We start from the raw sequence: 27614 nt of genomic DNA, 5'->3' as shown, positions 1-27614 counted from the left end.
ATGGTCTGGTGTTTTATGCACACGACCCTGATTCCTGTTCCAGCGTAACTGAATGTTGCTTAAGTGCTGTGTGAGGTTTGTTTGGCAATTGTACACCCATTGAAAGTTGTACGGGTATATGACCTTCCTTCCCACAGGTTACGTTGAGCGTATGATGGGATGAAGCACGGAGCTGACGCTTGATCATTTATAGGAAATCGCGTAAGAGACGGAAAGGAATAACGGTGGAATTGATGCGGGAATTCATTGCAGAGTAAAAACGTGAAACGAAATCGGAGAAATATATGAATAATTTATTCTGATGTTAGGAAAAGACTGCCATACGCTGTGTTCATGTAGATATGTTAAAAAGTCATAGCAAATAAAAATAGAGAGCGAGTATATGATGGGTGGATTAATAATGTAAATAACTGACCACATAGGCTGTTACTTCACCATTCATCACCATCGACAAACAGGTCATCCTCGTCATCACTGTTGATGCTGATGCTGATGGGATATAATTTATATTTATCTGCCATTAATTGAAGTCATACGTGTGCATGGATTCATATCTCGTGTACAGCACAAGTGTTTGTGAGAGAGAGAGAGAGAGAGAGAGAGAGAGAGAGAGAGAGAGAGAGAGAGAGAGAGGGGGGGGGGGGGGTATGGGGGAGAAAGACGGCGGTGGGAGAGAGTGCGGGGGAGAAGACTGACATTAAAATTAAAATACTACGGTATTTCAGGAACTATTCTTCACTGGATCACTGCATTTCTTACTAACCGGACTCAACGTGTACTTCTTGAAGGATCTTCATCTGACACTGTCCCTGTTTCTTCAGGTGTCCCACAAGGCACCGTTCTTGGCCCGGCCCCTTCTTTTCCTCCTGTACATTAACGATCTTCCACTGTCAACGCCTAACTCTTCCACTAGACTATTTGCCGACGATAGTTTACTGTTTAGAGCAGTAAAGACTACTAACGACTGCAGACTACTACAAAACGACTTGGACGCCCTCGAGCGGTGGGAACGCACCTGGCAGATGCACTTCCGACCAGACAAATGCAAACTTTTAAGATTCACCAGAGCGCACAACCCCCTCCATCACACCTACACTGTCCACAATTCAAATTTAGAATCAGTTCACACACACAAGTACCTTGGCATCCATCTCTCAACTAACTTGAAATTCAACACCCACATAGACCATACCAGTACCACAGCCAGCAGAACACTGGGGTTCCTGAGGAGGAATTTACATAACTGCACACCTGACATTAAACACATAACTTATGACACACTTGTGAGATCAACACTGGAATACTGCTCCACGGTGTGGGATCCTTAAGGCGGGATTCCACCAAGGCAACATTCTGGCAACATGTGGCATGCTACATTGTCGCATGGGCTAAGTGTGTTTCCACCAGTTCAACAGAAGGCAACATGTAGCATGCGATTGTGTGGCATGCGACAGGTGGCAACATGTTGCCGTGTTGCCTGACGCATGCGACAAGATTTAGCCTGTTGCCTAGTGTTGAACGCCTTCCCACCAGTCGCGGGAAGGATTCCGTGTTGAAAGGCAACACGATGAATTGGTCACAAGAAAAAACCATAGAATTCATAGAAGAGTATAGAAAACTTTCAGTTCTGTGGGATGTACGCTTGCAAGAGTACAAGAATAATCAGGCTAAATTAGATGCACTGCGGGGATTAGCTGAGAAATACAATTGTGACGTGGAGATGCTGAAGAAAAAGATCAAGAATTTGCGTACAGCTTTTCGCCGGGAACATAAACGCCTAACCCAAAAAAAATCTGGATCTTCTCCCATCAAGACAGGCAAGTGGTTTGCTTATGAACTGCTTTTGTTCCTCCTGGACGTGGACACCCCAAGGCCTGGCTACTCATCTCAAGCTGAACCTCAGACTGAGCAATCACCATGCATTGAGGTAATGTATAATGAATTATTATTATTATTATTATTATTATTATTATTATTATTATTATTATACATGGTACTAACATATAAGGTAAGGTATAAATTATCATCTCTTGCGTCAACATGTATTTTTTATTCACTTCATGTAATTCGTGTCACTACTACTACTTTCCTAATTATACACAAGGGTAGAATGGAGACGTAGTTGCTCCCTTAACACGTCGTCGTAGTATTTCTCCCTTAATAACCCTCGTGTGTTGATAGGCATTAATTTCTATTTTAACTAAATAACTAATTCTTTACAAACTGTATCTAACCTAAATACACACCTAGCGTAACTAAACACCTCCACACCTAATTTAACCAAGCAGTCTTTCCAAACAAAACTTTAAGCCTAAATACTTAGCGTAACCTTAAAGCAACAAAACATTTCATTGTTCTTCCTCAAACTATGCATACAAATCTTGCCAAGGAACTTTCCCAGCATTTGAAACAAAATATTCCTTAAATTCCTCTCACTTCCTTAGCATCACTCGAAGGTCTTCGTGGTTTGCGTTGTAGATCAACCATTCCTGTGTCTCCAGATATAACTTTTCTCCATGCGCCATCAATGATTGTTCCATCTTGGGTATCCAAATCAAAGGAACCTTGTGGCGAATACAAGGATCTAGATGTTGCACTCAAGCGTAGGAAGTTGTGAAGGTACACGCACGCCGTTGAAACGACTTCAGCATGTTGCACATTAATCAACATAGGCTTTCGAAACACTCGGAAAACAGATGCCAACAAGCCAAATGCATTCTCTACTACCCTACGAGCACGGCTAAGTCTGTAGTTGTACATTCTCTCAGGTGACCCTTTTTCATGTTGGCCACTAAAAGGTTTCATGATGTTCACTTGCAATGGAAAGGCATCATCTGCAACCAGCACGTAAGGTGATGGCTTCTCCCTACCTGGTAGAGGCACTGGAGATGGTAGGCAGAGCTGATTTTCAAATAACCTTTTGCAGAAGGTAGTGTCTCGAAACACACCTCCATCTGAAATTCTTCCTTGACATCCAATGTGTACATAAGTGAAACAGTACTTGGCGTCAACCACAGCCATTAATACAATGCTGAACGTTCCCTTGTAATTATAGTATGTACTACCACTCTTTTGTGGACACTGAATCACAATATGCCTCCCATCACATGCACCGATGCAATGCTGAAAATTCCACATGGCTTCAAACTCTCTTGATAACTCCATCCATTCCTGTTCATTCTGAGGCATCTGGAAGAAATAGTGATTTTTGTAAATAAATCATCAAATATATTGCTAATATAGTTTTTTTTTTAATTAGGATGAACCTGGAGGGGATGATCCTACTGAAACACTGGGAACGTCATCGACTCTGAATGCAGAAGCTCCTGAAGCTTCACAGGAAGCTGAGAAAGGCGACAGTAATGACGATGGCAAAGAGGCAAGCAACAAGAGGACAGAGCTGGAAAAGAAAAACTGTTGATGATGAACGAGCTGAAGAGGCATACCAGATTTTGAAAGATAGTGTGAAAAGGGATGACTGTTCTATTTATGCTGAACATGTTGCATGTGAAATTCGGAAACTTGATCCAAAGGCCCAGGCAATTGTGAAACACTTAATTAACAACATCTTATTCGAAGCTGCTATGGGGAAATACGACAGTGGTGATCGCTCTCATCGATTTGGTTTGCCTCCAGCGCATCCTTTTCATACCAGTGCCTCTTCATCCCATCATAACCCCATTGCCTCTGATTCTTCTGCCTCTACTCCCCGCCACTCTTTCTACAGTGACTCCTCTACCCCTGACTATGACCATGGGGCATCAACATCAATCTCGAAATCGCCATCAATATTTGCTCAACTAGGAAATCAGTCACACCAAGAATCTGTTGTAACACCAGCTTCACAAGGATTTGTTGCTCAGTCAGATAATGAATATCATCCACATTTTGTTCAGACAGATAAAGAACCTGAGCAACACCATAATGAAACAGCCGTGGACGGGTCCTTGAAATCACTGGATATTTTGGGAAATATTTCAGAATTTGTAGAATAAACCGTATGTATTAATCTTTTTTTTTTAATCTTACGTTGCTATTTTAGTTTCTCTGCTGAAGGAAATGTTCATGTGTTACATGATTTTCTCAGTATGGATAGAATATGCAATCTGGTTTTTTTTTTTCTTTAGAAAGGAGTGGATGTAGTTTTCAAGAATAATCTTTCTGTTTTGTACATGCTGCAAGTTGCTTTCCGTTATCCATTATGAAATGTACATGTCAATACACTTGACATGAATATGTTTCTGAATATTGTTGGGATGAATAAATTTCATAAGTTAATTCACAACTGTCATTATTATGGATAACTTTCAAATCTCCTTATTATAAGTTTATATATGCTGTGACATACGTCCATAAGGATTCTGTGTAATAATTAAATGATAATAATAATAATAAGAAGAAGAAGAATTATTATTATTATTATTATTATTATTATTATTATTATTATTATTATCATCATCATCTAAGCTGTTTTAGTAGTAGTAGTAGTTCTCTATATACACTTATAGTAAACTTACCTTAACTACATCTCTTAGTGCTTCGATGATTGCTTGGCAAACCTCCGGCACAGTCCTTGATATTGTTGGTTCAGAAATTCTGAAGAGGTACATGAGATATTTGTAGCTGTCTCCGGTTGCTAGGAAACGCAAAGTTACTAGAAGTCTAATTTTAGGTGGTATGGCTTCCCGGTAATTAGTGTCATTCTTCCTGATTCTGGGAGAAAGTTTGTGGAGAAGATAATTAAAATCCTCCACACTCATCCTTGAAAAGTTCTTGAACAAGGATTGGTCATCAGACAGTAGCTTTTCAAGAAAATCATTTTGAGCAGTGCTGCTGCCCATAAATAGTTCTCTCTTCCACCACCGGTGCTTCCTTTTATAGCTTTTTTTACGGACATTGCACAGCACTAGATATGCAGCAGCAGCGACCGTCTGCTGAGACATCGTGTTGCCAACTGGCTTAGTTTTTTGTTGAATTGGTGGAAAAGGTTTTGTGGCATTCAACAGGCAACATAGCATGTAGCATGCTACAAGCAACAATGATGTTGCCTTGTCGCCGGCAACATGTTTCCTTGTTGAAAGCCACATTCAACATATTTGTTGAAAGGTAGTCAAGTCGCATGCTACATGTTGCCTGTGTTGCCTTGGTGGAATCCCGCCTTTACATACACAGAAACATTGATAGGTTAGAACAAATCAACACCAAGGTGGCTAGGTTCATTATAAACAATTCCACTCGAACGTCTGGCATCACAACACGGATCAAACAACAGATAAACATGGACCCTCTTCACATACGCAGACAAGCACACAGACTTACACTTATGTACAAGATCACAAACACTCACATTGACATTGACCCACAAACATACCTACACAAGGCAAACAGTCAACGTACTCGTAACACAGATCCATAAATACCAAACATATCATACTAACACTGACGCATACAAGCACTCATACTTTCCACGCACCATACGTGACTGGAACAACCTCCCTCAACAGATTTTAGACTCCGGTACAATAGACTCATTCAAAAAACAAATACATACTCACTTGTCACCACAACACACCAACACTAACAATTACACTTGATTCACTTCTCTCCCCTGCACACTCGGCTCCCCCGTCCCTCCAACAGCCAACAAATATGCGTGTTATGCACCATACGGGTGCCCTGCGCATCATTAATCCAGATCCAGATCCAGGAGTAGGGAGGGAAAGGGGGGGATGGGAGTAGGGGAAGCAAGGGGTGGAGGTAGGTGGTGGATACACGTCACAAATACGACACGCCTCACTTGTTCGAATGTGTAAGTGGCTCACGCAGGTTTTGCCATAACAGTCAGAAGTAAACGCCATAATTAACCGCATCTGGCATTGCACAATAGCGTAGAAAATTAGCGGAGTGTGTGAAACAAACTGTGCCTAAGTCCCATGCTGATCCGAGTCTTCGTTTGAAAGATATTTGCGAAAAACGGTGTGTCATAGGGTCTGATATGGACAGTAGACCTCTTCCTTACTTCTAACCCTTGTCAAACTGTTCTCTCCGTTGGGCTCCTCCGTTCACAATCCTATATCTGTATCCCGTCCTTTCGCTCTGGACCCACCGAAGAGGCGATGCTTCTGGCATTTTGCTTCAGCTCGGTGGGACGACCCGAGGATGTACTTTTCCGATTTCCCGCGGAATAATTATTGCCTCCAGGAGAGAGACCCCTCTGTGTGTGCCCAGCGCATCACAGAGGTGATTGTCTCTGGAATGGAGGCATACATTCCATGTTCTTTCTCTACTCTTCATGCTAAAAAGGGTTGGTTTCATGATGCTTGTTCTCGTGCTATTAAAGATAGAGAGGCAGCGCATAAAAGGTACCAGAGCCTTCGCACTCCTAACCATAATCTTTATATTTCTGCCCGGAATCGTGCCAAATCTATTCTCCGACTTACCAAAAACTCTTTCATCAATAGAAAATGCCAAAACCTTGCTTTCTCTAATTCTTCCCGTGACCTCTGGCATCTAGCCAAAAATAAGTCCTCCAATTTCACTTCTTCTTCTTTCCCTCCTCTCCTTGACCCTGACGGCAGCACCGCCGTCTCATCTATCTCTAAGGCTGAACTCTTCGCTCAAACTCTCTAAGAACTGCACCCTGGACGATTCTGGGCATATTCCTCCTACTCATCCCCCCTCTGACTTCTTTATACATATTATTAAGATTCTTCCTAATGATGTTTTCTATGCCCTATCTGGCCTCAACTCTCAGAAGGCTTATGGACCTGATAAGAGTGCCTTCTATTGTCTTTAAAAAATGTGCTTCTGTGTTGCCACCCTGCCTGGTCAAACTCTTTCGCCTCTGCCTATCAACATCTACCTTTCCTTCCTGCTGAAAGTACGCCTTCGCACAGCCTGTGCCTAAGAAGGGTGACCGTTCAAATCCCTCAAACTACCGTCCTATAGCTTTACTTTCTTGTCTATCTAAAGTTTTTGAATCAATCATTAACCAGAAGATTCAAAAGCACCTTTCCACTTCTAACCTTCTATCTGATCGCAAGTATGGGTTCCGCAAGGGGCAATCTACTGGCGATCTTCTTGCTCTCTTAACTGACTCTTGGTCATCCTCTCTTTGCCGTTTCGTTGAAACTTTATCTGTTGCGCTAGACATACCGAAAGCCTTCCATAGAGTCTGGCACAAGTTTTTGCTTTCTAAACTGCCCTCTTTCGGATTATATCCCTCTCTCTGTTCCTTTATCTCCAGTTTCCTTTCGGGCCGTTCTATCTCTGCGGTGGTAGACGGTCACTGTTCTTCCCCTTAACCTATTAACAGTGGTGTTCCACAGGGCTCTGTCCTATCACCCACTCTCTTCCTGTTATTCATGAATGATCTTCTTTCCATAACAAACTGTCCTGTCCACTCATACGCCGACGATTCCACTCTGCATTATTCAACTTTTTTCAATAGAAGACCATCCTAACAGGAAGTACATGACTCCTGACTGGAGGCTGCAGAACGCTTAACCTTAGACCTTGCTATCATTTCCGATTGGGGTAGAAGGAACCTTGTGTCCATCAATGCCTCAAAAACTTAATTTCTCCACCTATCAACTCGACACAATCTTCCAAACACCTATCCCCTATTCTTCGACAACACTCAGCTGTCACCTTCTTCAACACTAAATATCCTCGGTCTATCCTTAACTCAAAATCTTAACTGGAAACTTCACATCTCCTCTCTCACTAAATCAGCTTCCTCGAGGTTGGGCGTTCTTTATCGTCTCCGCCAGTTCTTCTCCCCTGCACAGTTGCTATCCATATACAGGGACTTTCTCCGCCCTCTTATGGAGTATGCATCTCACGTGTGGGGGGCTCCACTCACACAGCTCTATTGGACAGAGTGGAGTCTAAGGCTCTTCGTCTCATCAGCTCTCCTCCTCTTACTGATAGTCTTCTACCTCTTGAATTCCGTCGCGATGTTGCCTCTTTTTCTATCTTCTATCGATATTTTCACGCTAACTGCTCTTCTGAACTTGCTAACTGCATGCCTCCCCCCATCCCGCGGCCTCGCCTCACACGACTTTCTAATCAAGCTCATCCCTATACTGTCCAAACCCCTTATGCAAGAGTTGACCAGCATCTTCACTCCTTCATCCCTCACGCTGGTAAACTCTGGAACAATCTTTCTTCATCTGTATTTACTCCTGCCTACGAATTGAACTCTTTCAAGAGGAGGGTATCAGGATACCTCTCCTCCCGATTTTTTTTTCATTATTGTTTTCTTTTCCCGCTCTGTGTGTGCTCAGCGCATCACAGAGGTGATTGTCTCTGGAATGGAGGCATACATTCCTCGTTCTTTCTCTACTCCTCACGCTAAAAAGCCTTGGTTTAATCACGCTTGTTCTCGTGCTGTCAATGATAGAGAGGCAGCTCACACTAATGCTAATTATGAACTTTACATTTCTGCCCGGAATCGTGCCAAATCTATTCTCCGACAAACCAGCGACTCTTTCATTAATAGAAAATGCCAAAACCTTGCTTTCTCTAACTCTTCCCGTGACTTCTAGCATCTAGCCAAAAACATCTCCTCCAACTTCACTTCTTCATCTTTCCCTCCACTCTTCAGTCCTGACGACAACACTGCCGTCTCATCTATCTCTAAGGCTGAACTCTACTCTCAAACTTTTTCTAAAAACTCCACTCTGGACGATTCTGGGCATATTCCTCCTACTCATCCTCCCTCTGACTCTTTTATGCCCGTTATAAAGATTCTTCAAAATGATGTTTTCTGTGCCCTCTCTGGCCTCAATCCTCAGAAGGCTTATGGACCTGTCCATTTACAGGGGCCTTGTCCGCCCTCGTATGGAGTATGCATCTCATGTGTGTGTGGGGGGGGGGGGGGTCCACGGGTCCACTCACACAGCTCTCCTTGACAGAGTGGAATCAAAGGCTCTTCGTCTCATCAGCTCTCCTACTCATACTGATAGTCTTCTACCTCTCAAATTCCGCCGCCATGTTGCCTCTCTTTCTATCTTCTATCGATATTTTCATGCTGACTGCTCTTCTGAACTTGCTAACTGCATGCCTCCCCTCCTCCCGCGGCCCCGCTGCACTCGACTTTCTACTCATGCTCATCCCTATACTGTCCAAACCCCTTATGCAAGAGTCAACCAGCATCTTCACTCCTTCATCCCTCACGCTGGTAAACTCTGGAACAATCTTCCTTCATCTGTATTTCCTCCTGCCTACGACTTGAACTCTTTCAAGAGGAGGATATCAGGACACCTCTCCTCCCGAAATTGACCTCTCGTTTTGGACACTTCTTTGACCTCTATTCGGGAGCAGTGAGTAGCGGGCTTTTTTTTTTTTTTCACGCCCTTGAACTGTCTCCTTAGCTGTAAAAAAAAAAAATTGTCCTTGACAGCTAGATGGTACTATATCCTCCTTGACAGCTGAATTATACTACATCCTCCTTGACAGCTAAATGGTAGTACATCCTCCTTGACAGATAAATGGTAGTACATCCTCCTTGACAGCTAGATGGTACTACATCCTCCTTGACAGCTAAATGGTAGTACATCCTCCTTGACAGCTAGATGGTACTACTTCCTCCTTGACAGCTAAATGGTAGTACATCCTCCTTGACAGATAAATGGTAGTACATCCTCCTTGACAGCTAGATGGTACTACTTCCTCCTTGACAGCTAAATGGTAGTGCATCCTCCTTGACAGATAAATGGTAGTACATCCTCCTTGACAGCTAGATGGTACTACATCCTCCTTGACAGCTAAATTGTAGTACATCCTTCTTGACAGCTAAATGGTACTACACTTTTCTTGACAACTAAATGGTACTATATCCTCCTTGACAGCTAAATGGTAGTACATCTTCCTTGACAGCTAAATGGTACTATATCCTCCTTGACAGCTAAATGGCAGTACATCCTCCTTGACAGCTAAATGGTAGTACATCCTCCTTGACAGCTAGATGGTACTGTATCCTTCTTGAAAGCTAAACGGTACTACATCCTCCTTGACAGTAAATGGTAGTACATCCTCCTTGACAGCTAGATGGTATTACATCCTCCTTGACAGCAAGATGGCAGTACATCCTCCTTGACAGTAAATGGTAGTACATCCTCCTTGACAGCTAAATGGTACTATATCCTCCTTGACAGCTAAATGGCAGTACATCCTCCTTGACAGTAAATGGTAGTACATCCTCCTTGACAGCTAGATGGTACTACATCCTCCTTGACAGCTAAATGGTAGTACATCCTCCTTGACAACTAGATGGTACTATATCCTTCTTGACAGCTAAATGGTTCTACTTCCTCCTTGACAGCCTTACGCATTGCTCTGGTCCAAATGGCTGTGGCCGAGGAGAAGACCAAGAACGTGGAGCGGGCCGTGCAGCTCATCGAGGAGGCTGCCGGCAACGGTGCCCAGCTGGTGGTGCTGCCGGAGTGCTTCAACGGACCCTGCAGCCTCAGTAAGGAGCTTTGCTTACATGAGTATGAAGTGATTTTTTATTTATTTATATGTATATATTTTTTTTTATTATTATTATTATTATTTTTTTTTTTTGGGTGCTGCCTCTTGCGCTGGTAGGCTCTCTTGATGGCCCTCTTGGAATGCCCCAGTTCATTAGCAGGCGAATTCAGCTTATAGTGGCTGCCGTGATATGTGACTCTTTGCCTGGCCCATGCTGCCCCCCCCGCGCAGCACTTGAACGATGTCGCTGAAGTTAGAGTTGATTGAAGATCTGGGCAGCATGTGGGTAACCTTCAGACACTCTGGCTTGAAAAATCAGCGTGTTTCGGTGGGACTCAAACCTTGGTCCACGGGCTCACCACACCTGCACGCTGATCACCTGGCCACCGCCTCCCCATGTATAGAGATAAATCATTTTATTAAACATATTATATATATTTACAATACTGTTTGTTTTTTGTAACAGTTCAACAGCGTCGTCTACACAGGTGAGAATACCAATTACGTGGAGCCCGTCCCCGGCGAGAGCACCGCCCCCCTCGGTGACGCGGCGAAGAAGTTTGGCGTGTTTGTGGTGGGCGGCTCGGTGCGGGAGAGGGAGGGAGACAAGATCTACAACACCTGCACAGTCTGGGGGCCACAGGGCAACATGTTAGCAAAGCACAGAAAGGTGAGTTTTGTTCATGTAGTTTTGGAAGCAATGGAGACAATGGTCAAAGCTTCCGTCGCAATCCGAGATGTCCGCTGATCACCACAATTGTCTCATGTTCCTTACACTGACCTGCCACACCCACTCCTCCTCTGCCTCACACCCCGACCTCATGCTTGTCAGTCTGTCATTTAATTTTGGAGGAACTCGAGACAGTGATCGAAGCTTCTGTTGCAAGTCTTAGTGTCTGCCTATCTCAACAAGTGTCCCTTAAGACCTGTGCGCCTTGCGCCTGGTTGCCGTGCATCTGCCTATGTCTCTACGCATGCAACACGCACGCTCAAGCATGTCTCTAGCTGCATGCTTCTTCCTCGATGGATGTGCATGCCTCTTTCTGTTCACACCTGGAGTGAAGCACACATACACTTAAGTCGTCAAGGTGTCTGCTCTGAACCAAGCAGTTGCTGCTGCCGCAGCTGGTCATTGCCGTCTCGAGTATAGAGAAGGCATGGCAGCTTGCTGGGTTCTTTGCCGATGAGTCATCCAAGTAAAGCCGATTGTGTCCCGCGCTGTCCAACTAAAATGTTATTTTTTGTGTGTTTTAACCCATAAGCGTCGGGCTAGAGGACTATTGTCGTCCTCGCAGCGCGCGGGCGGTGCTGATAGATTTTGTATAATAGGTGTCTTTCATCAATGCCCCGTGTGGCAATTTCTAACGAAAACATAATAATTTATATTGTTTTTTCATCGCCAATCCTTCCTCTCCACGATGAAATAAATTTGAAGTGTCTACGTTGCAGCACGGCATAGATATGATGTTGGGAAGAGGTGCTATTTTTGGCCAAGCCGTGCGCGTCGGATGGCGGGAACTCCCGCCACCCGACGCTTTCCGCCCGAGCGGGAATTCCCGTCACCCGACGCACATGGGTTAATGCATATTTTTGTGTTAAATATATTTTTTTCTGTGATAAAAAAAGGTTTTCCAACATCAATATCTTCTAAACATCATCAAATTAGACCTAAAATAGAGGAGAATTAATAAGATATTGTATAAGGAGAGGGAGAAATATTCACATAAAAAATTATATAAATAGGCTACATTGACAGTCGTAACTGGGTACAATCCTGTTATTTTGATTTGTCACCGTTTCTAAACATCTCTTTTGACATTCATAACGGTGTCGTTACTATTACTATGTCCAACAAGCTGATCTTCCATCCCTATGCTAGGCAACTCAGTCACCTGCTATCTGGCAACTACAAGTTACATAGAGGTATTATTATTATAAACGTAAACTATTTCATTGCTAATATACGAATATATCTTCCTAAAAAAATATAACGATAAATATACCATAACACTGAGATCCATGTGGCCATTATATTGATTGATAGTGCATTGTTGCAAGTAAACAACAAAGGAGAAGGGAGGAACATGCCATCCCAACGACTATGCCTGATGAACAAGCCTCCCATAACCCACTTAGCCAGTGGGGTATCTCTTTGGCCGACTCGGTAAGGAGTGGCTCTCCCGTCACGCTGGTCGCGGGTTCAATCCCAGGCAGCCGGCGAATACCCTCTTCTGGTCTTGATTAATTTCTCGTGTGTTTCGATACACGCAGAGGACGTGTTGGGAAAAAGAAGAAAAAGAGAAAATAAGCTCTACGGGGACATTGTCTCTTCTTTAAACTGCCAGGAAAGAACGTCAGGATTTCCCGTGCCCCCGGAGGCAAAGCTCGCTCGTTCTTTGACGACCCACGTATGAATGAAGTGCTCGAGTGGGAACATGATTTGACCATTTTGTGGTTCGGAAGCAATTATATCACTAGTAGTACTGACCCAGCAATTGTTTTCAACCACATTAATTATATTTGTCACGCGTTTGAAGAAAACTGCCAGGCTGTAGTGTATGAATGTCAAATTGAACCTAGACTCCAACCCAGAAATCTTTCCCCTGACCAGTATAAGATAATTCAGTGCGGGATTAGTAACCGAATTAAGAAAGACCTTAAAAACATCAATTTAACAACAAGCAATTTGTGGATGAGCTATCAGTGGACGGAGTCCATTGGAGCGAAGCCGGTCGAATGAGGATCGAAGAGAAATTCAAAAAGGTTATCCAGGGATTCATGGGAGAGGATGACTCCGATGAGTGAGGTGTAGGTACGGAATGGTAACAGGATACTGGAGCGTACACCCGTACCGACGGTAAAACGAGGATCGAGCCTCAACCTGGGACCCCTGAACTACATCTCACCCATCGTGAGAAGTCACATTGTCAAAAATGGCCGAGAAACCACTGCCGAGGAGGTGGGGTTCATACGATCAATTAGTAGAAACCAAACCCCCGCCAGGACAAGACCCCACGGCCGATAGGCGGTTTGCAAGGGACATAGATGCCTTAGAGCAGGAAGTAAGTTGCCTCAAAGATGTATTAACCCGGCAGAATGAAGTTATTGAAAGCCTCGGGGCGCAGTTACAAACTCCCCCACGGCCAGTCACAGGGAATACCAAACCGCGAGACATCCTATTCTGGAGCTGAACCAACTACAAGGGCTCAATTCAACCACACAGCTCCAGATATTTTTTGAACTAGTCGAGCAGGTTAGCGACGACGATCTGAGAAGGATGCAAGTAGCAAAAGGGCGAGTAAGCTCTGAGCTAGCAGCTCTCATTCACAACCATCAGACCCAACATCAATGTATCACATGGGAAGACCTTAAAAAATTATTAAAAACTGATTTCTCCACCGACGTAAATTTTGATGAGCATGGCAAGAAATAGACTCCCTAAAATATGACTGGGCATCATCGCCCCAGGCCATTACTAATAATTTCATTTGCCAGTATGCCACTCTGGAGACGCGGACAAAGCAATAAAAAGGAAAATGTGGCACGGCTTGACTCCCGAATCAAAAGCTAAATTAGAAGGATTCCTGGATGAGGACTACCCATTAAATAAATTAATTGATCAAGTGGAACATGAGCGCCAGTGGCCCGAAGCTACCCACGCATCCTATCTATATAGAGTTAGAGAAGAGCGAAAAACGGCCACTGAATCACCACCTGTGAACCGTCCACCCAACCCTAACGATACGCCTAAACCAAATGCTACATCCAGCGAATCCTCCGAGGTAGAACAACTTAAAAGGCAGATTAGGAACTTAACAGAACGGGTAGGACAATTACAAACCTCAACCCGTCAGTCACGATGAGAACGAGAGAATGTTGGCGGAAACCGACGCGTGGTACTTGCTTCGATTGCAAGAAGTACGGATGCTGGCGTGGAAATAAAAACTGCCCAGGTCAATCAGCCAGCCGAACATGACTAACACAGGGACACAGTTTGGCTATCATCAGTAAAATCATGAGAGCAGTGGTAGTAGACACGGGTAATGGTCATACCCTTATCAAAGAATCGGCTGCAAATGAACTAGGGAGTGAAATAAATAAAAGACGCAACATACCTCGTTTAAGAGGCGTCACGGGTTCAGCTCTCCGAGTTATTGGCATGGTTTGGTTAGAAATCGGGGTAGGTAACGATCATGTACACAAACAATGGGTTCCAGTAGTCCCAAACAGTTACCTTGATGCAGAGCTACTGCTGGGTACTGACATCTTAGGGAAGGCTCATTTTCAATGGAACGGAAGGTTGGACGAGATAGTCTGGGGTAATGCTTCATACGTAGTTGGTCACATAAGACGACGGAAAGGGAATGTAGAGAGAATACGAAGCATTCCCCTGCCCCTAGCCCACGGCGACATCCCTAAAGGGGTAAATCTCACAAAGCCTCTTCATATGGAACCCTATACCTCACAATTTATCCCTATCCAGGTAAAGGAAAACCCAAATACCACCTTGCTGGTTCATCCTCAACCCAAAATCAGTCAAAACAGTTTACTTAACTAAAGTAAAAGAGCAAAACACCATCTACCTTCCTTTCGTTAACAACACCAAAACAGTAAAGGGATTCAAACCGGGAACGCTATTAGGTTTATATAAATACCTCGACGACGAACCAGACCATGCGAGTGACACGGCCGAGGTTATCCGGAACACCCGGGAGATTCAACATGACCTCCTCCCAACAACCGATCAAGTGAACATCCAGGGTAGCAGAACAGTACGACTAGCAGAAATTATAAAACAGCAGAAATGGAACCATCTTACTCATGAACAAAAGGAGGAACTGAATCCAGCCATTCCAGACCACACCAAACTTTTCATTCTGGTCAAAAGTGAACTTGGGTTAATGGCAGGCCCCCCTGCGAAACTTAATGTAGCCGACCCGAGACCGAGTCGAGGCCCTAGATATCGTTACCCTGAACAGGCAAAAAAGGTGATAGCGGAAATGTTACAAGACATAGAGAATAGGGAAGTCATTGAGAAGTCGACATATGCGTGGCTTTCACCCATTGTCTTAGTGAATAAGCCTGATGTCTGGACTACCGACACGTTAACACGCACCTTAGTACTGATGTTTATCCCTGGCCGAGACTGGAAGAGCTAGTAGAACAAGCAGCGGGCCAGCAATTTTATGCCACCCTTGACATGCGTGAGGCTTATTTTCAAATTTTATTAGATGAAAACAGCAGGGACGGTACCACCTTCAGTGATGTAGTCACCTTGTATAGATTCAGGTGACTACCGTTTGGCTTCAGCTGCTCCCCTGCGATTTTTTCTCGCCATATGGCTACCCTCCTATCTCCCCTGCTTAAAGAAGGCTGGATTAAAAACTATTTGGACGATTTAATCATTTGGGCACCAGATTTTTCTACCTTAACAAGCCGACTGAGAAAGGTTTTTTTCCTACTCACTGAGAATGGCGTCAAACTAAACTTAAGTAAATGCGAATTTGGGAAGAAGGAAGTCACATTCCTAGGATACAAGATCTCAAAAAAGGGCAGCCGACCTAATCCTGAGAATGTAGAAGCTATCTTAGAAATGAAACCCCCAACTAAAGTAAAAGAAGTCAGGAGATTCTTAGGAATGGCCGGGTTCTATCGAAAACATGTAAATAACTGCAAAAATAGCCGCCTCTCTCACTAACCTCACCCGGGCCAAGGAAAGCTTTAACTGGAACGAACAATGTCAATCGGCTTTCGAGACACTTAAGGAATGCCTTATTGAATATCTGGAAGGAGGTTCTGTCCCTACTAAACGTTACCATAAAACCATCTTGCAGCAATTTGAAATAGGGGATGAGATTATATAATATACTAGGGAAACAATTGATGGAGGCATACATTACACCCTCGTAGTACCTCACAGCTTAAAGACCGAAGCTTTACAACACACTAGTGGCATAAGCGGTGGGATGTCTCATCACTATTTCCCTAAGAGCCCACTCATCACAGACCATGTGGAAAACGGCTTTAATAGGCCATAACCAAATTCGAAAACAGATAATAAAAACAGAGGATCGCAGCTGAAGGCAACACAATACAACTAAGGATACATGTGGAAGTAGCAACAGGAAACTAAAAGTATACAATGGTAGGGGACAAGTGCTAAAAAAATAAAGGCCTTGATTTAGGCAGGGGAGTAGACATAAGGGACTGAACATATAAACTACAATCTAGGGGCAAATGCAGGATACTCACTGAGCACAACTGAAAGAACATTATTGTTAACGAACCAGCCCACCAGCTCAGGCAGGTCCCAGTGGCGCTGTGGGCGGTAAGCACTAAGAGCAGGACATTGCAGGACATAGTGTTTGAGCATGTGACCCCCTGGCCTGGCACACAAGCTACAAGGTACAGTGTCAGCCCCACTGACTTCCCAGTAATATCTTTAGCCCAGCCTCAGCCGCATCACCACCAGATCATAGGATGCACTAAGACTACCATAAGTGTGGGTGCAGCTACTTGAGACCTGGGTTTGCCCCTGACCCTGTTGACATGGAGTCAAATCCTTTGCAGTGTCTTAATCTTACGCAGCTGCCCCAAGAAGTCACCCCACTATCGCTGCCGAGCCTGTTGGCGAAGAGGGTTTGCATCGCAGAATGCATGCCCTCTACCGCAGTCTCCAGCGAATCCATCCGAGAGTAGACTGCGGTCAGGCCAGAGTCACCCACAATCTGGGCACCGTTGCCGGAGGCGGGTGAAGCTACATGTGTCCCTGTAGCCTACACAGGAGGAACTGGACCGAGAGAAGTATTGGGTGCTGCCTGAGGCGGCAGGGGATCGGCTGCCGGCGAGAACGGTAGAGAACGGGACCCTCCATCAGCATCAGCAGTCACAGGAGCCGGGCCAGGAGGGTGACATGGAGCAGGGGGAACAGGGCGAGCATCCACAGCAGTGAGGCGCTCAGAAACTTAAGCATGGACAGCTGAGAGATTGCTTATTTCCTTTTGGAGGGTGAGCAGGATACTAGTAGAGAGGTCAGCAGTAGGAGCGTAAACTAGTGGACCCCCAGCGGGGAATGCAGGGGCAGGTGAGGACTCAGAGACAGTGCCAGCGGAGGATCGTCGAGGTTTCTCCGGACACACACTGGATTGGGCATTATAAGGGCCACCACAATTAAAGCACCGAGACGAAAAGGAGGCACCGTCCTCGATTCGTTTTTTTACACTCCTCCGAGTGGTGGCGGCCAACACAGAACCGACACCGAGGCAAGGATCTACACCGCCAGTCCTTACGACCCCAGCGACTGCACTGTTGGCAGAGGTCAGGCTGAAGTCGGTAAGGAGTGACCCGTTTCCTGCCCAGTCCGCAGATAGTTGTGGGTGTGCCACCTGACCCACAAAACGCCTCCTCAGTGACAGAAAGCCCGGAGCAATGGCTTGTTGGGACCCAGAATATGGACAAACAGAAGACGACCATAGCAGCACAGTTAATTAATAGTGACCCCAATCAGAGGCAAATACCGAGTGGAGATATGGAGACAGGAATTGTAAATATGATAGGAGAGGGAAGGAAAGCAATTAGTCAGATATACAAAGTCGTAAACATCTGATAAGCACTAACACTACTGAGAGGTTATGGAAAATACCCAGACCCACATACAGAAAACAGATACCCAGTAGGCGTGGTCAGGAAGTGTGGATAACCATTCAAGAGGACTCTAACATGTCACGTGCGGTGTGACGAAATGCTATAAGCGAATAATTGAAAAGAGAAGTCACTGTGGGAGTGTCTTAAGAGTGAAATCACAAATAGTAGGAGAAGTAAACAATATAACATAATGAGCGAGCCAATGGTTGTTGACAGGAAGTATTGGCTACTGGTTATGTAGAAAATGAAGGCGTGTCAAAGATGTAGTTCCGCCTCAAGCAAGGAAAAATATGACCTAGACAACAGTGATATGGGCAGACCGAGCCTTGCACTCGCTTCAAGCAGACTTGCTACTCACTCAGCTGAGAATGGCTGTTGTGATCTTGATCGTGAGTAGAAATTCGAGAATCTAAGGGAAACCGATTGTTTTGTCCTGGAGATTATAATGTAGGAGATGTGTTGTAGGATTGTGAGTGGGACAGGATTGTGATTATTTGTTTGCGATGTAAAGCAAAGATAGAAAGCACTGGGTGTGGTATAATTTGGTGCTTCCGTGAAATTGTAGTAGATTATACTATAGGAATGTGTTATCAGGATGTGAGGAGAGTATTTAAATATTGTGATGTAAGCAGAGAGAAACAAACCACTGCTTGTGGAATGACGAGTCTTATTATTATTGACAACAACTGAGCACAAATTGTAGTATTATGTTTAAAGACATTTCGTTTGTCATATGTTGCATCCATTGCTGAATATGCCAGCGTTATGATCGTCTGAACATAGAATATTGCGTAAGGCAATTACTTTCATTTAATTTTAAATAAATGTATATTTTCTTTTTCCCTTGTCTATCCCCGAACACCAGTCTCCAATAACAACTTAAGCCGGATCACGCTACCAGGGATACGAGACGGTGAGATCATTTATGGAGTAATTAATGAGTGATAAAAGAGTTGTTTTAATACAAGCTAATGTAAATTAAATAAAAAAGTAAAAATTAAAATACAAGAAAAGAAGGGTCCAAAAGCTAAGCAGTTGACAGTTACATAGATGGGCACACCATGAATAAGAACAGTTTTTGGAGACCTTCACCTGGGGACCTTCACCTGAAAGCCCTGCGTTACAAGCTGATCGTACACCGGCCCAGTATCCACCGTGATGTCGGGAACGTTTCGACCTTCCTTAAACAGCGGGTTGGCCTCTGGGTGCTGTTTGAGGAGACCCATGAACCACAAGTGCTTGGCAGCCGTCGTGTCCTGACGTGTGTTGAGAGGCCACAGCAAACTCCGTCGCTTCCTGTCCACCTTTCCCTGGTTAACAGGAACGTCTGCAGTCTCTGAGGTGTCCATACCGTGGGCCTTACTCTCTCCCGGGGCAGAAGGAAAGAGGGCCTCTCCTTCTGGGGCGGGGGGATTCAGGGGGTCAGCAGCAGGGGGCGGGGAAGCCTCGGTAAAAAAAATCAAACTAATAGGAGTACCCAGTTACGACTGTCAATGTATTTCTATATTTTTGTGTGTGAATATTTCTCCCTCTCCTTATATCTTATTTAGTTCCTCTTTTTTATGTCTATTTTGATAATGTTTATTAGATATTAATTTGGAAAACCTTTATTTATCACAGAAAAAATATATTTTCACAAAGATATGCATTAAAACAAACAAAAAAATGTTTTATTGCAGAGCGCGGGACACTCGGCTTTACTTGGATGACTCATAATTTCAGCTGTCAGGCCTTCTCTACAATCGAGACGGCAATGAGCTGGTATTATTTTGCGACAAAGATGAAATCGAAGGAAAAAACGTGAGTGCTGGGTCAGTAAATATCTTGCACGTACGTGTGAGTGTAGAAGAAGAGGAAGTACGACCGAAGGCTTTTAATTTTGTTCAGGACTGCCTATGACGTCCCTTTTCATATATATTTTTGAGGAACTGTAGAGCATCCTTCCGTTTCACCCTGTCTTTATAGTCTGCGGAGCTAGCCATCCAGACAAGTAGATGAACGATAATCCTCAATAAGTTTATATTTTTTTCATTGGACCAATCCGCCATACTGGCAATACAAAGGAGGACATGAAAATTAGAAAACACACGGTATATTAAACCGTGGCTGACGGGCGACTTGCACGAGTCTCCCCGTCATGGATGGGGAAAAAATTGCGCCTTCATGTGTCTGCGCACGTTGGCCTGTGCGCACAGACTTGAAGCATGCCTTACCTTGCTCCGATTCATGCCTCTGCTTGCCTCTTCATGCAATAGGCGCATGCATCCTGTGCGCACGAAAGGTTGCACAGGTCTGAACGCGCTTTTACACTGATCTGCCACACTCACTCCTCTGCCTCACACCTTGATCACATGTTTTGGCTGTTTACCTAGATCCAATTCTCACTGTTCCTACGATCCATTTTGGAAACTTATTTTACAGTAGTAGCAGCTCGAGGGCAAAAAAAGACAAAAAAAAATTTGAATTGACCAAATTGAACAAATTACGAATTGATGTTTTGTCTCTAGATTCACCTTTTTGACGTCAATATCCCTGGTGAACTAGTCTTGCAAGAGTCCAGCTTCTTCACTCCTGGCAACACCTTGACCACCTTTGAGCTCCCCCACTGTAAGATTGGTCTCGGCATCTGTTACGACATGAGGTTTCCAGAAATGGCCCGACTTTATGCAAAGTTAGGTGAGTGCTTACATTGTGCTGCATTTGACAACTCTTTTGCATACTACTTGTTATGTTTGTCATTGCCTACTGCGTCTTTGTTATGTTTGTCACTCTTTCTCTCCTACATGTTATGTGCTGAAGTTTACAAATCACATGTTCGTCTTCTGTGCTTGTTCCCATTACACAATCCCGTGACGTCAGCAAGGTTAGCAAGGAGACGTAACATCCCAATTCCTCTTGTACAAAGCATTGGTCTCAGTCTAGTACTAATATTCAGTGCATAACATACTCCCATTTAGCGTTCTGGGACACAGCTTGTCACTTTGCACGTGGCAAGGGCTTTGGTAGAATTTGTCCAGCAGTTCCTTGGTATGGCTGATGGGTGGGTGACAGCCAGGCATGCAGTAGTTTTAATCTGTAATTCTTATCGTTATTTTGGGGTCTAGTTTCCTGCCTAAAAATATCTGAACAGCTGTTTTTAAATCATAGATGTGCCTTCAGGAATCCAGACTTTTGATGTTCTGACTAGTGGCATTCGTGGGAAATGACTTATGCTTTGTTTCAAGGAATCGATACATTTACTTGTGCTAATAGGTATAGTCAGCATACACTAGAGTGACCCAGAAGCCCTGCCCCCTCCCCTCTTTCATAGCTATGGGAGATGACTGGTTGGGTGAAAAAGAGTTTAGGTTCCAATGGAGCAAGGGTGAGGGAGGAGGCAGGGCTGCTGGACAAATTTAATGTATAATGACTGCATGTAGTGACTGATTCATTCATCTGATATCCCCCAACCCCTGCATATAGAAAATGGACTGTGAGCTTTCTATTTTATTTCTTAATGCAAAAATGTGTATCATACAAGTAAGGCTTAACATGGATTTTTTTAGGGTGCAAAGTGGTGCTGTACCCCGGAGCTTGCAGCAATGTCACCGGCCCGGCCCACTGGCAGCTGCTGCAACGAAGCCGTGCCATCGACAACCAGGCGAGTGACGCTCCTTTTGGTGTTTAAAAGAGACGTCTTGTACACGGCTGTGCTCTGGTGGCAACTGCACGAGCCCCGCTGTGTTGCTGATGATTGCTGGAGGCGTTGCCTGTCCCATGCCACAAGGCTGTTAGTGCTTCAGTTGTGTGGCTCCAGCCCATGACATGCATTTACCTACCTTCTACTGTTGGGAAGTGGATCTTACACCATCACCATATCAGTAATATTGGAGAAATAACAAATATCAAAAGTGTGTAGTGATGATGGGATCCGGCTTGTTTTGCTGTATGTGAATCATGTAAGTGATTGAATGTCAGTCCACAAAACTAGAGCATTTTAGGAAATCCAGCATCCTATAACCAGCAAAAAATGGCTACTATTTTGTGTCCACTCAACCAAAATCCCCAGACTTGCACAGAGAAAATTCAAACTAAAATCCTGAGACCTCCATACCTGCTGTGTACATCCTCGACTTTTAAACAGTTTTTGAATTGTTATGGTTAAGGTATGGTTAGTTTGTTTCTGCTGAACCTAATTCCCAAAATAATTTTGGCAAGAAAAACTCACATCAAAACCCTGGGACGCCCATACCTGCTGTGTACATCCTTGACTTCTGAACAGCTGTTTGAATACCGGCTGTCAACTTTCGCCATCAGACTCAATCTTTAATTCTCTACCGCCAGGTGTACGTGGCGAACGTTTCTCCCGCTCGCAACACAAACCATTCTTTCGTTACCTGGGGCCACTCCTCGATTGTCAACCCCTGGGGGGAGGTCATCGCCACTTGTGAGGAAAAGGAGACCATCGTCTATGGTGACCTGGGTGAGTGTGACCTTTTTGATGAATAAATATTTGGATTTCAAGACTGTTCCTGATAGTCATTTCCACACACAATAAATAAAACCTTACCATCACATACTACAGTGCCTTTTCATCAAATCTCATACCCTCCATATGGTCTATATATACATACGGTCCCAAACAGATACTCATATTGAAGTTGTAGGTACAAACAACGTGCAGGAATAATTTTTGAATGTAGCAAAATTTGTATTTCTGGGACAACTCCCTTCCCAACCCTGCAGCAAGAGACACATGCATTGTAATGACCACAGTACTCAACGGATGGCAGTGGCCCCTGAAGGCAGGACATTCTAGGACAGGGGAACATGTCTACACATCACAGCTTGGGCATTGGGGGGAAAAGTTCCTTCCAAACCCTGCAGCAAGAGAGCATTGTAATGACCACAGTGCTCAACGGATGGCAGTGGCCTCTGAAGGCAGGACTTTCTAGGACAGGGGAGCATGTCCTCACATCACAGCTTGGGCATTGGAGCCACAGCATGTGCCCGGTGTCCAAACATCACATGCTCTTTTTACAGGATGAGCACTCCAACATGGCACAGTGAAGGGTTGAAACTTTCTAGTCACAGAATGCTTTGCAAGACAAGAACGTGGCACTGAAAATCAGGGGCGTATTTAGGACCTTGAAACATTGGGGGCTTAAGCCCAGCCCAAAATGCTGGGTGGTTGTAGGCGAGAGAAGCCCGGAGGTTTTTGGGTAATTCTGAGGCCTCTCTGACATACATTAGGGTCAATTTATGTGTTATTGTATTTAGCAGTAACATTGAAAATATGGCAAGTGTGTCATAATAAAACTTTCGAGGTCATAATCGAATTATGGTAAAGCATAAGCACATTACTGTAAAGCGCTTAAGACTGATGTGTCATACATATAAATGTACTGTACAGACAACTCAAATTAAAATTTATTCTCAGGTACGTTTACTGCAAGGAACAAAGCACTAAAAACTGATGAAAAGCAATTGGCCATTTTTACATTGTACTACAGTAAAATAAGGACCATCTGAGTAAGTGAGCATCAAGTGATTAACAATCAGAAACTACCACTTTTTTCACAAATTCATCTAGTTTTTTTTTTATTTAAATTGTTACCAAGGAGATTGAAAACTACAACTCAGCACTCTTACACTTAACCAGAGGCGGGCAAGTGCGGTATTTAGTGCGGTACTACCGCATCACAAAAAAAGTACCGCACTACCGCAAACTTTCTGAAAATACCGCACTACCGCGGACCGCACTAATAAACCCTGCGGTACTTTTTGCGGTACTTAGAAAACCATCGAAGACATTTGCAGCGCGGCATGCTCACATAAATGTTTTTATTTTATTTTTTTATATACAGTGAGTCGGACTCAATCAGTCAATCGGTATCAGTCATCAGAATCAGTGATTCAATCATTCTGACTTTTCAGTTATTGTTCAAAATTAAATACTAAATGAATAACGCGCCATGACTGCCTCTGACGATGACTGTACATGGCAGTGTACAACAGTACAAGCAAGCACTAACATGATGGCCGCTCAATCTCATGTCCCGCACAATTTTTTCTCTGATGCATAACATTAACATAGACCATAGTACATACTATATCTGTTTTATAACTTCATTGTAACTTCTCTATTTTATCATTCTCTCTCTCTCTCTCTCTCTCTCTCTCTCTCTCTCTCTCTCTCTCTCTCTCTCTCTCTCTCTTCAGTGTAGCCAAGATCAATATTATTTGATTATAATAATAATAATAATAATAATAATAATAATAAATTATTATTATTATTATTATTATTATTATTATTATATTATCTCCACGTTGAAATTTCCACGTGGTTTCTTCGCAGAGGCATGAGACACCAGGGCTTACAGCTTTCCCATGGTAGCCGCTAATTAACAGTTGCAGTTGATGTGTTTTGTCTTAATATGTTGGACAGTTTGAATAATGTTTCACTCTTCCTGTCATGACTTTCCTATATTAGTAATCTTTCGTTTTCGCTCAAACGCTGGAGAATATTCCTCCCCTTCCTCCCCTCCTCCCCTTCCCCTTCACTCAACCCTTATCCCTGCCGCTGCACCACCCTTCCTTCCTTCCTTCCTCCCTTCCCACCCCCCACTTTCTCCTCTGTCAATTGACGCTGATCTCCTCCTCCCCCTTCCCTGTCCCCTCCCTCCTCCCTCGGAAAGTTGCATTCCCTTCCCTCCCCCTCCTCCCCTTCCCGTCCTCTACTCCCCGGCCTGTCCCCCCCTTCCTCCTCCCTTACCTCCCTCTCTCCCTCCCCCAGTCCTCTTTTTTTTTTTTTTCTTTTTTTTTGTATCTCACAAGTTATTAGTTAGTCAATGGATAGCCAGGATAGGCACTGAAGTATTTTTTTTTTTATAGTGACTACCGCTACCGCAGTACCGCACACCGCGTACCGTACTGGGAAATAAAAAAAATGGGACCGCACTACCGCAACTGCACTACTCAGGAAAAAAGTACCGCACTACCGCAACCTCACTACTGATTTTTCAGTACCGCGCACACCTCTGCACTTAACTCTCTTGTTTTTTGCTCGTAAAAAAAATTGTCCGTATTTGGAAATTAGACCGCCAACACGTTCAACATAATACCCCTTTTTTTAATAGGAAAAATAAGCAATTTATTTTGTAAATAATATTAGTATTAATGGTAGCCACAACTTAATTGTTCACACTCCAGCGGCAACGGAACGATCGATTTATTTTATTGCTCCACTCACCTAAAAAAGAAAAGAAGGAAAAAAAAAACTTTCAGCCTTTAGCCTTATAATAGACGTATTGTTTATCCCGTTGTCATAGCCTAGGTCAACATATCACGATAGTAAATAATGTGGCCTGTCAGGTTTCATTCCATGCAGCCTTCTACTCCACTACATTTTATAAATTTAGATCCTGGTTTTTACTCCTGCCATGTCATCAGTTCCTGCAGGCTGCAAGTTTATTTAATACAGGGTTAAAGATGTATTAAAAACTTTTACTGTTATGCTTTTAACTTATTTTTTATATCAACGAAATTCGATCTCGTGCAATTGCCTCTTGAAATTCGTTAAATAATAACTGGATCCTTTGGAAATCGGAAAAAGCACGGTCCCTCGTTCCACTTCGAACTGCTGAATGCTGGAGCAATTCGGTGCAGTGTACACTTTTCCCGTCATTATATAGTATACATAACTACCATATTTTTTTAAGGAGTTAGTATGCCTTGGTGACAAAAACGTTTGAAAACCCCTCAGCTGGACTATGGCTACTAGCTGGCTGGCTAAAGAGCCCTCTGCTTCACCAACCTAAGCTAACAGACAATGTAAAGGCAGCGGCAGTCTCCCGTCATGACTCATCTGCAGTTGCAGCAACAGCAGGAAGTAACTCTTCCTCTGCCTGCTCTTGCCTTGCAGGCTGCACCTCATTGCCTTGGTCCCCTTTCTTTTTGAAAAAAACTGCTTACATTCATAGCCTCAGACACAGGTCTTGCTCGCTACTACCAATCAACAAATTATCTCGCCCACACGTGTGCGCGGGCCGGGATACCCACCTTCGCTGGCGCCTGGCACGGTGGCACCACTGCCTGACTGATGGCCGTGAATACGTGACAGGAACGTGAACTGGACGGGAACAAACATAATCTCCGTATGGGATCTATGAAATCTAATTTCTATTACTAACAGCTTAACAAGAATTAACATTTTGTATTGGCCTGGTTGGGGCAATTCTTAATAAAAAAATAAAAAAAAGAGATCCAGGCCTATTCATAAAACATTCGGGGCTATAGCACCGAAAGCCCAGGCCTAACTATGCCACTGCTGATACTCAAAACACAGTCTTGAGATAGCGTTGAGGTATTTGAATTATGCCATAAATTTACATGTCCTATGATACCTCCTCTTGCTGCTAGACCATCTCGGGTTGGATATTTGGTACATTGCCATACTGGGAATCACACTGATTTTGCCCTATTCCAGACCTTACGGCATTGTGTAGTAAGGATCGAGACATTTCCACAACAGCACTAACAAGCCCTAAACCCTTTCAGACATGGACTACGTGGATAAGGTGCGACAAATGATTCCTGTCCTCAAGCAGATGCGAGACGACGTCTACGAGGTGACGGCCAAGTAAAAACAAGAGGCCATAAGGTGTTATAATAATAATAATAATAATAAAGGGTTTATTTGGTTGCGGCAGCCGTCAAGCTGAAAATTTACGTATTATAAATACAATTTTTCTTCGCTAATGAAACAAGTACAAAAAGAAGAGGGACGGGGAATGGGAGTTGGGGGGGGTTGGGGCGACGGAGCTTGGGGTGGGGGAGGAGGGGCGGTGGGGGGAGTGCAGTGCGGTGGTGCCGAGAGCGGGGGAAGGTGCGGTCTGTTCAGATGACGGTGAGGTCAGGTCAGGTGTTAATCCTCAGGTCAGACGCTGGGTTCAGGTGACAGACGATGGTGGTGGTGCAGGTGGGCAATTTGTGGAGGTGGGTCACTCAGGTATACCCAGGCTTAGTAGGGAGGTCCTAAGCTCTTGGGGCGGCGAGACACAGGTGGTGGGTGCTGCCCGGCTGGACGGGCTGGTAGATGTAGTCGTGGGAACAAGTGCACAGCGTTGATATAGTTGCTGTACATCTTGCTCCGAAACTGAGTGACGAGACTGCCACACTGCCTGCCACCTGAACTGACCTTCCCCTGCTGCTGGGTGACCTAGATGATGGTATCCTTCGGATCTTGAGGGTGTCGGCTGGGACGCTGTAGATGACGAGGCGTTGGCGACACAGCTCGCTATCCTTCCAGCACCACTAACACACTGCACTCACTGTATGTCTATACATTACAACATTTCACAAAAAAGTTCTTTGGAGTGATGAGCTCCTCGAAAGAATGAAAAGGGGCGGGAATGGGAGCGAAGGAAAGGAAAAGGGTCAACAGGACGACCCTGTGGCTGCTATGGGGAGCGCCATGTGACACGTCTTGACCACGTGAGAGGTTAAAACCATGG

General features: G+C 44.2%; 1 protein-coding gene across 1 annotated transcript in view; it reads left to right on the top strand.

Annotated features, from left to right (window-relative positions):
• The window catches only part of LOC126993961 (omega-amidase NIT2-like), a 63248-nt gene extending 36386 nt beyond the window's left edge, over positions 1–26862 (top strand). Inside the window, exons 3-8 of the mRNA XM_050853187.1 lie at positions 10328–10474; positions 10965–11146; positions 20628–20796; positions 21666–21760; positions 22444–22582; positions 26659–26862. Coding sequence (XP_050709144.1) covers positions 10328–10474; positions 10965–11146; positions 20628–20796; positions 21666–21760; positions 22444–22582; positions 26659–26744 — 818 coding nt within the window. The 3' untranslated portion in view covers positions 26745–26862. The remainder of the gene's footprint in view (positions 1–10327; positions 10475–10964; positions 11147–20627; positions 20797–21665; positions 21761–22443; positions 22583–26658) is intronic.
• The last annotated feature ends 752 nt before the right edge of the window (positions 26863–27614 follow it).

Source organism: Eriocheir sinensis, unplaced genomic scaffold, assembly GCF_024679095.1.
Source record: "Eriocheir sinensis breed Jianghai 21 unplaced genomic scaffold, ASM2467909v1 Scaffold7, whole genome shotgun sequence".
NCBI lineage: Eukaryota > Metazoa > Arthropoda > Malacostraca > Decapoda > Varunidae > Eriocheir > Eriocheir sinensis.
The sequence above is the reverse complement of the archived record's forward strand: the minus strand, read 5'-3'. Positions and strand labels throughout refer to the sequence as shown.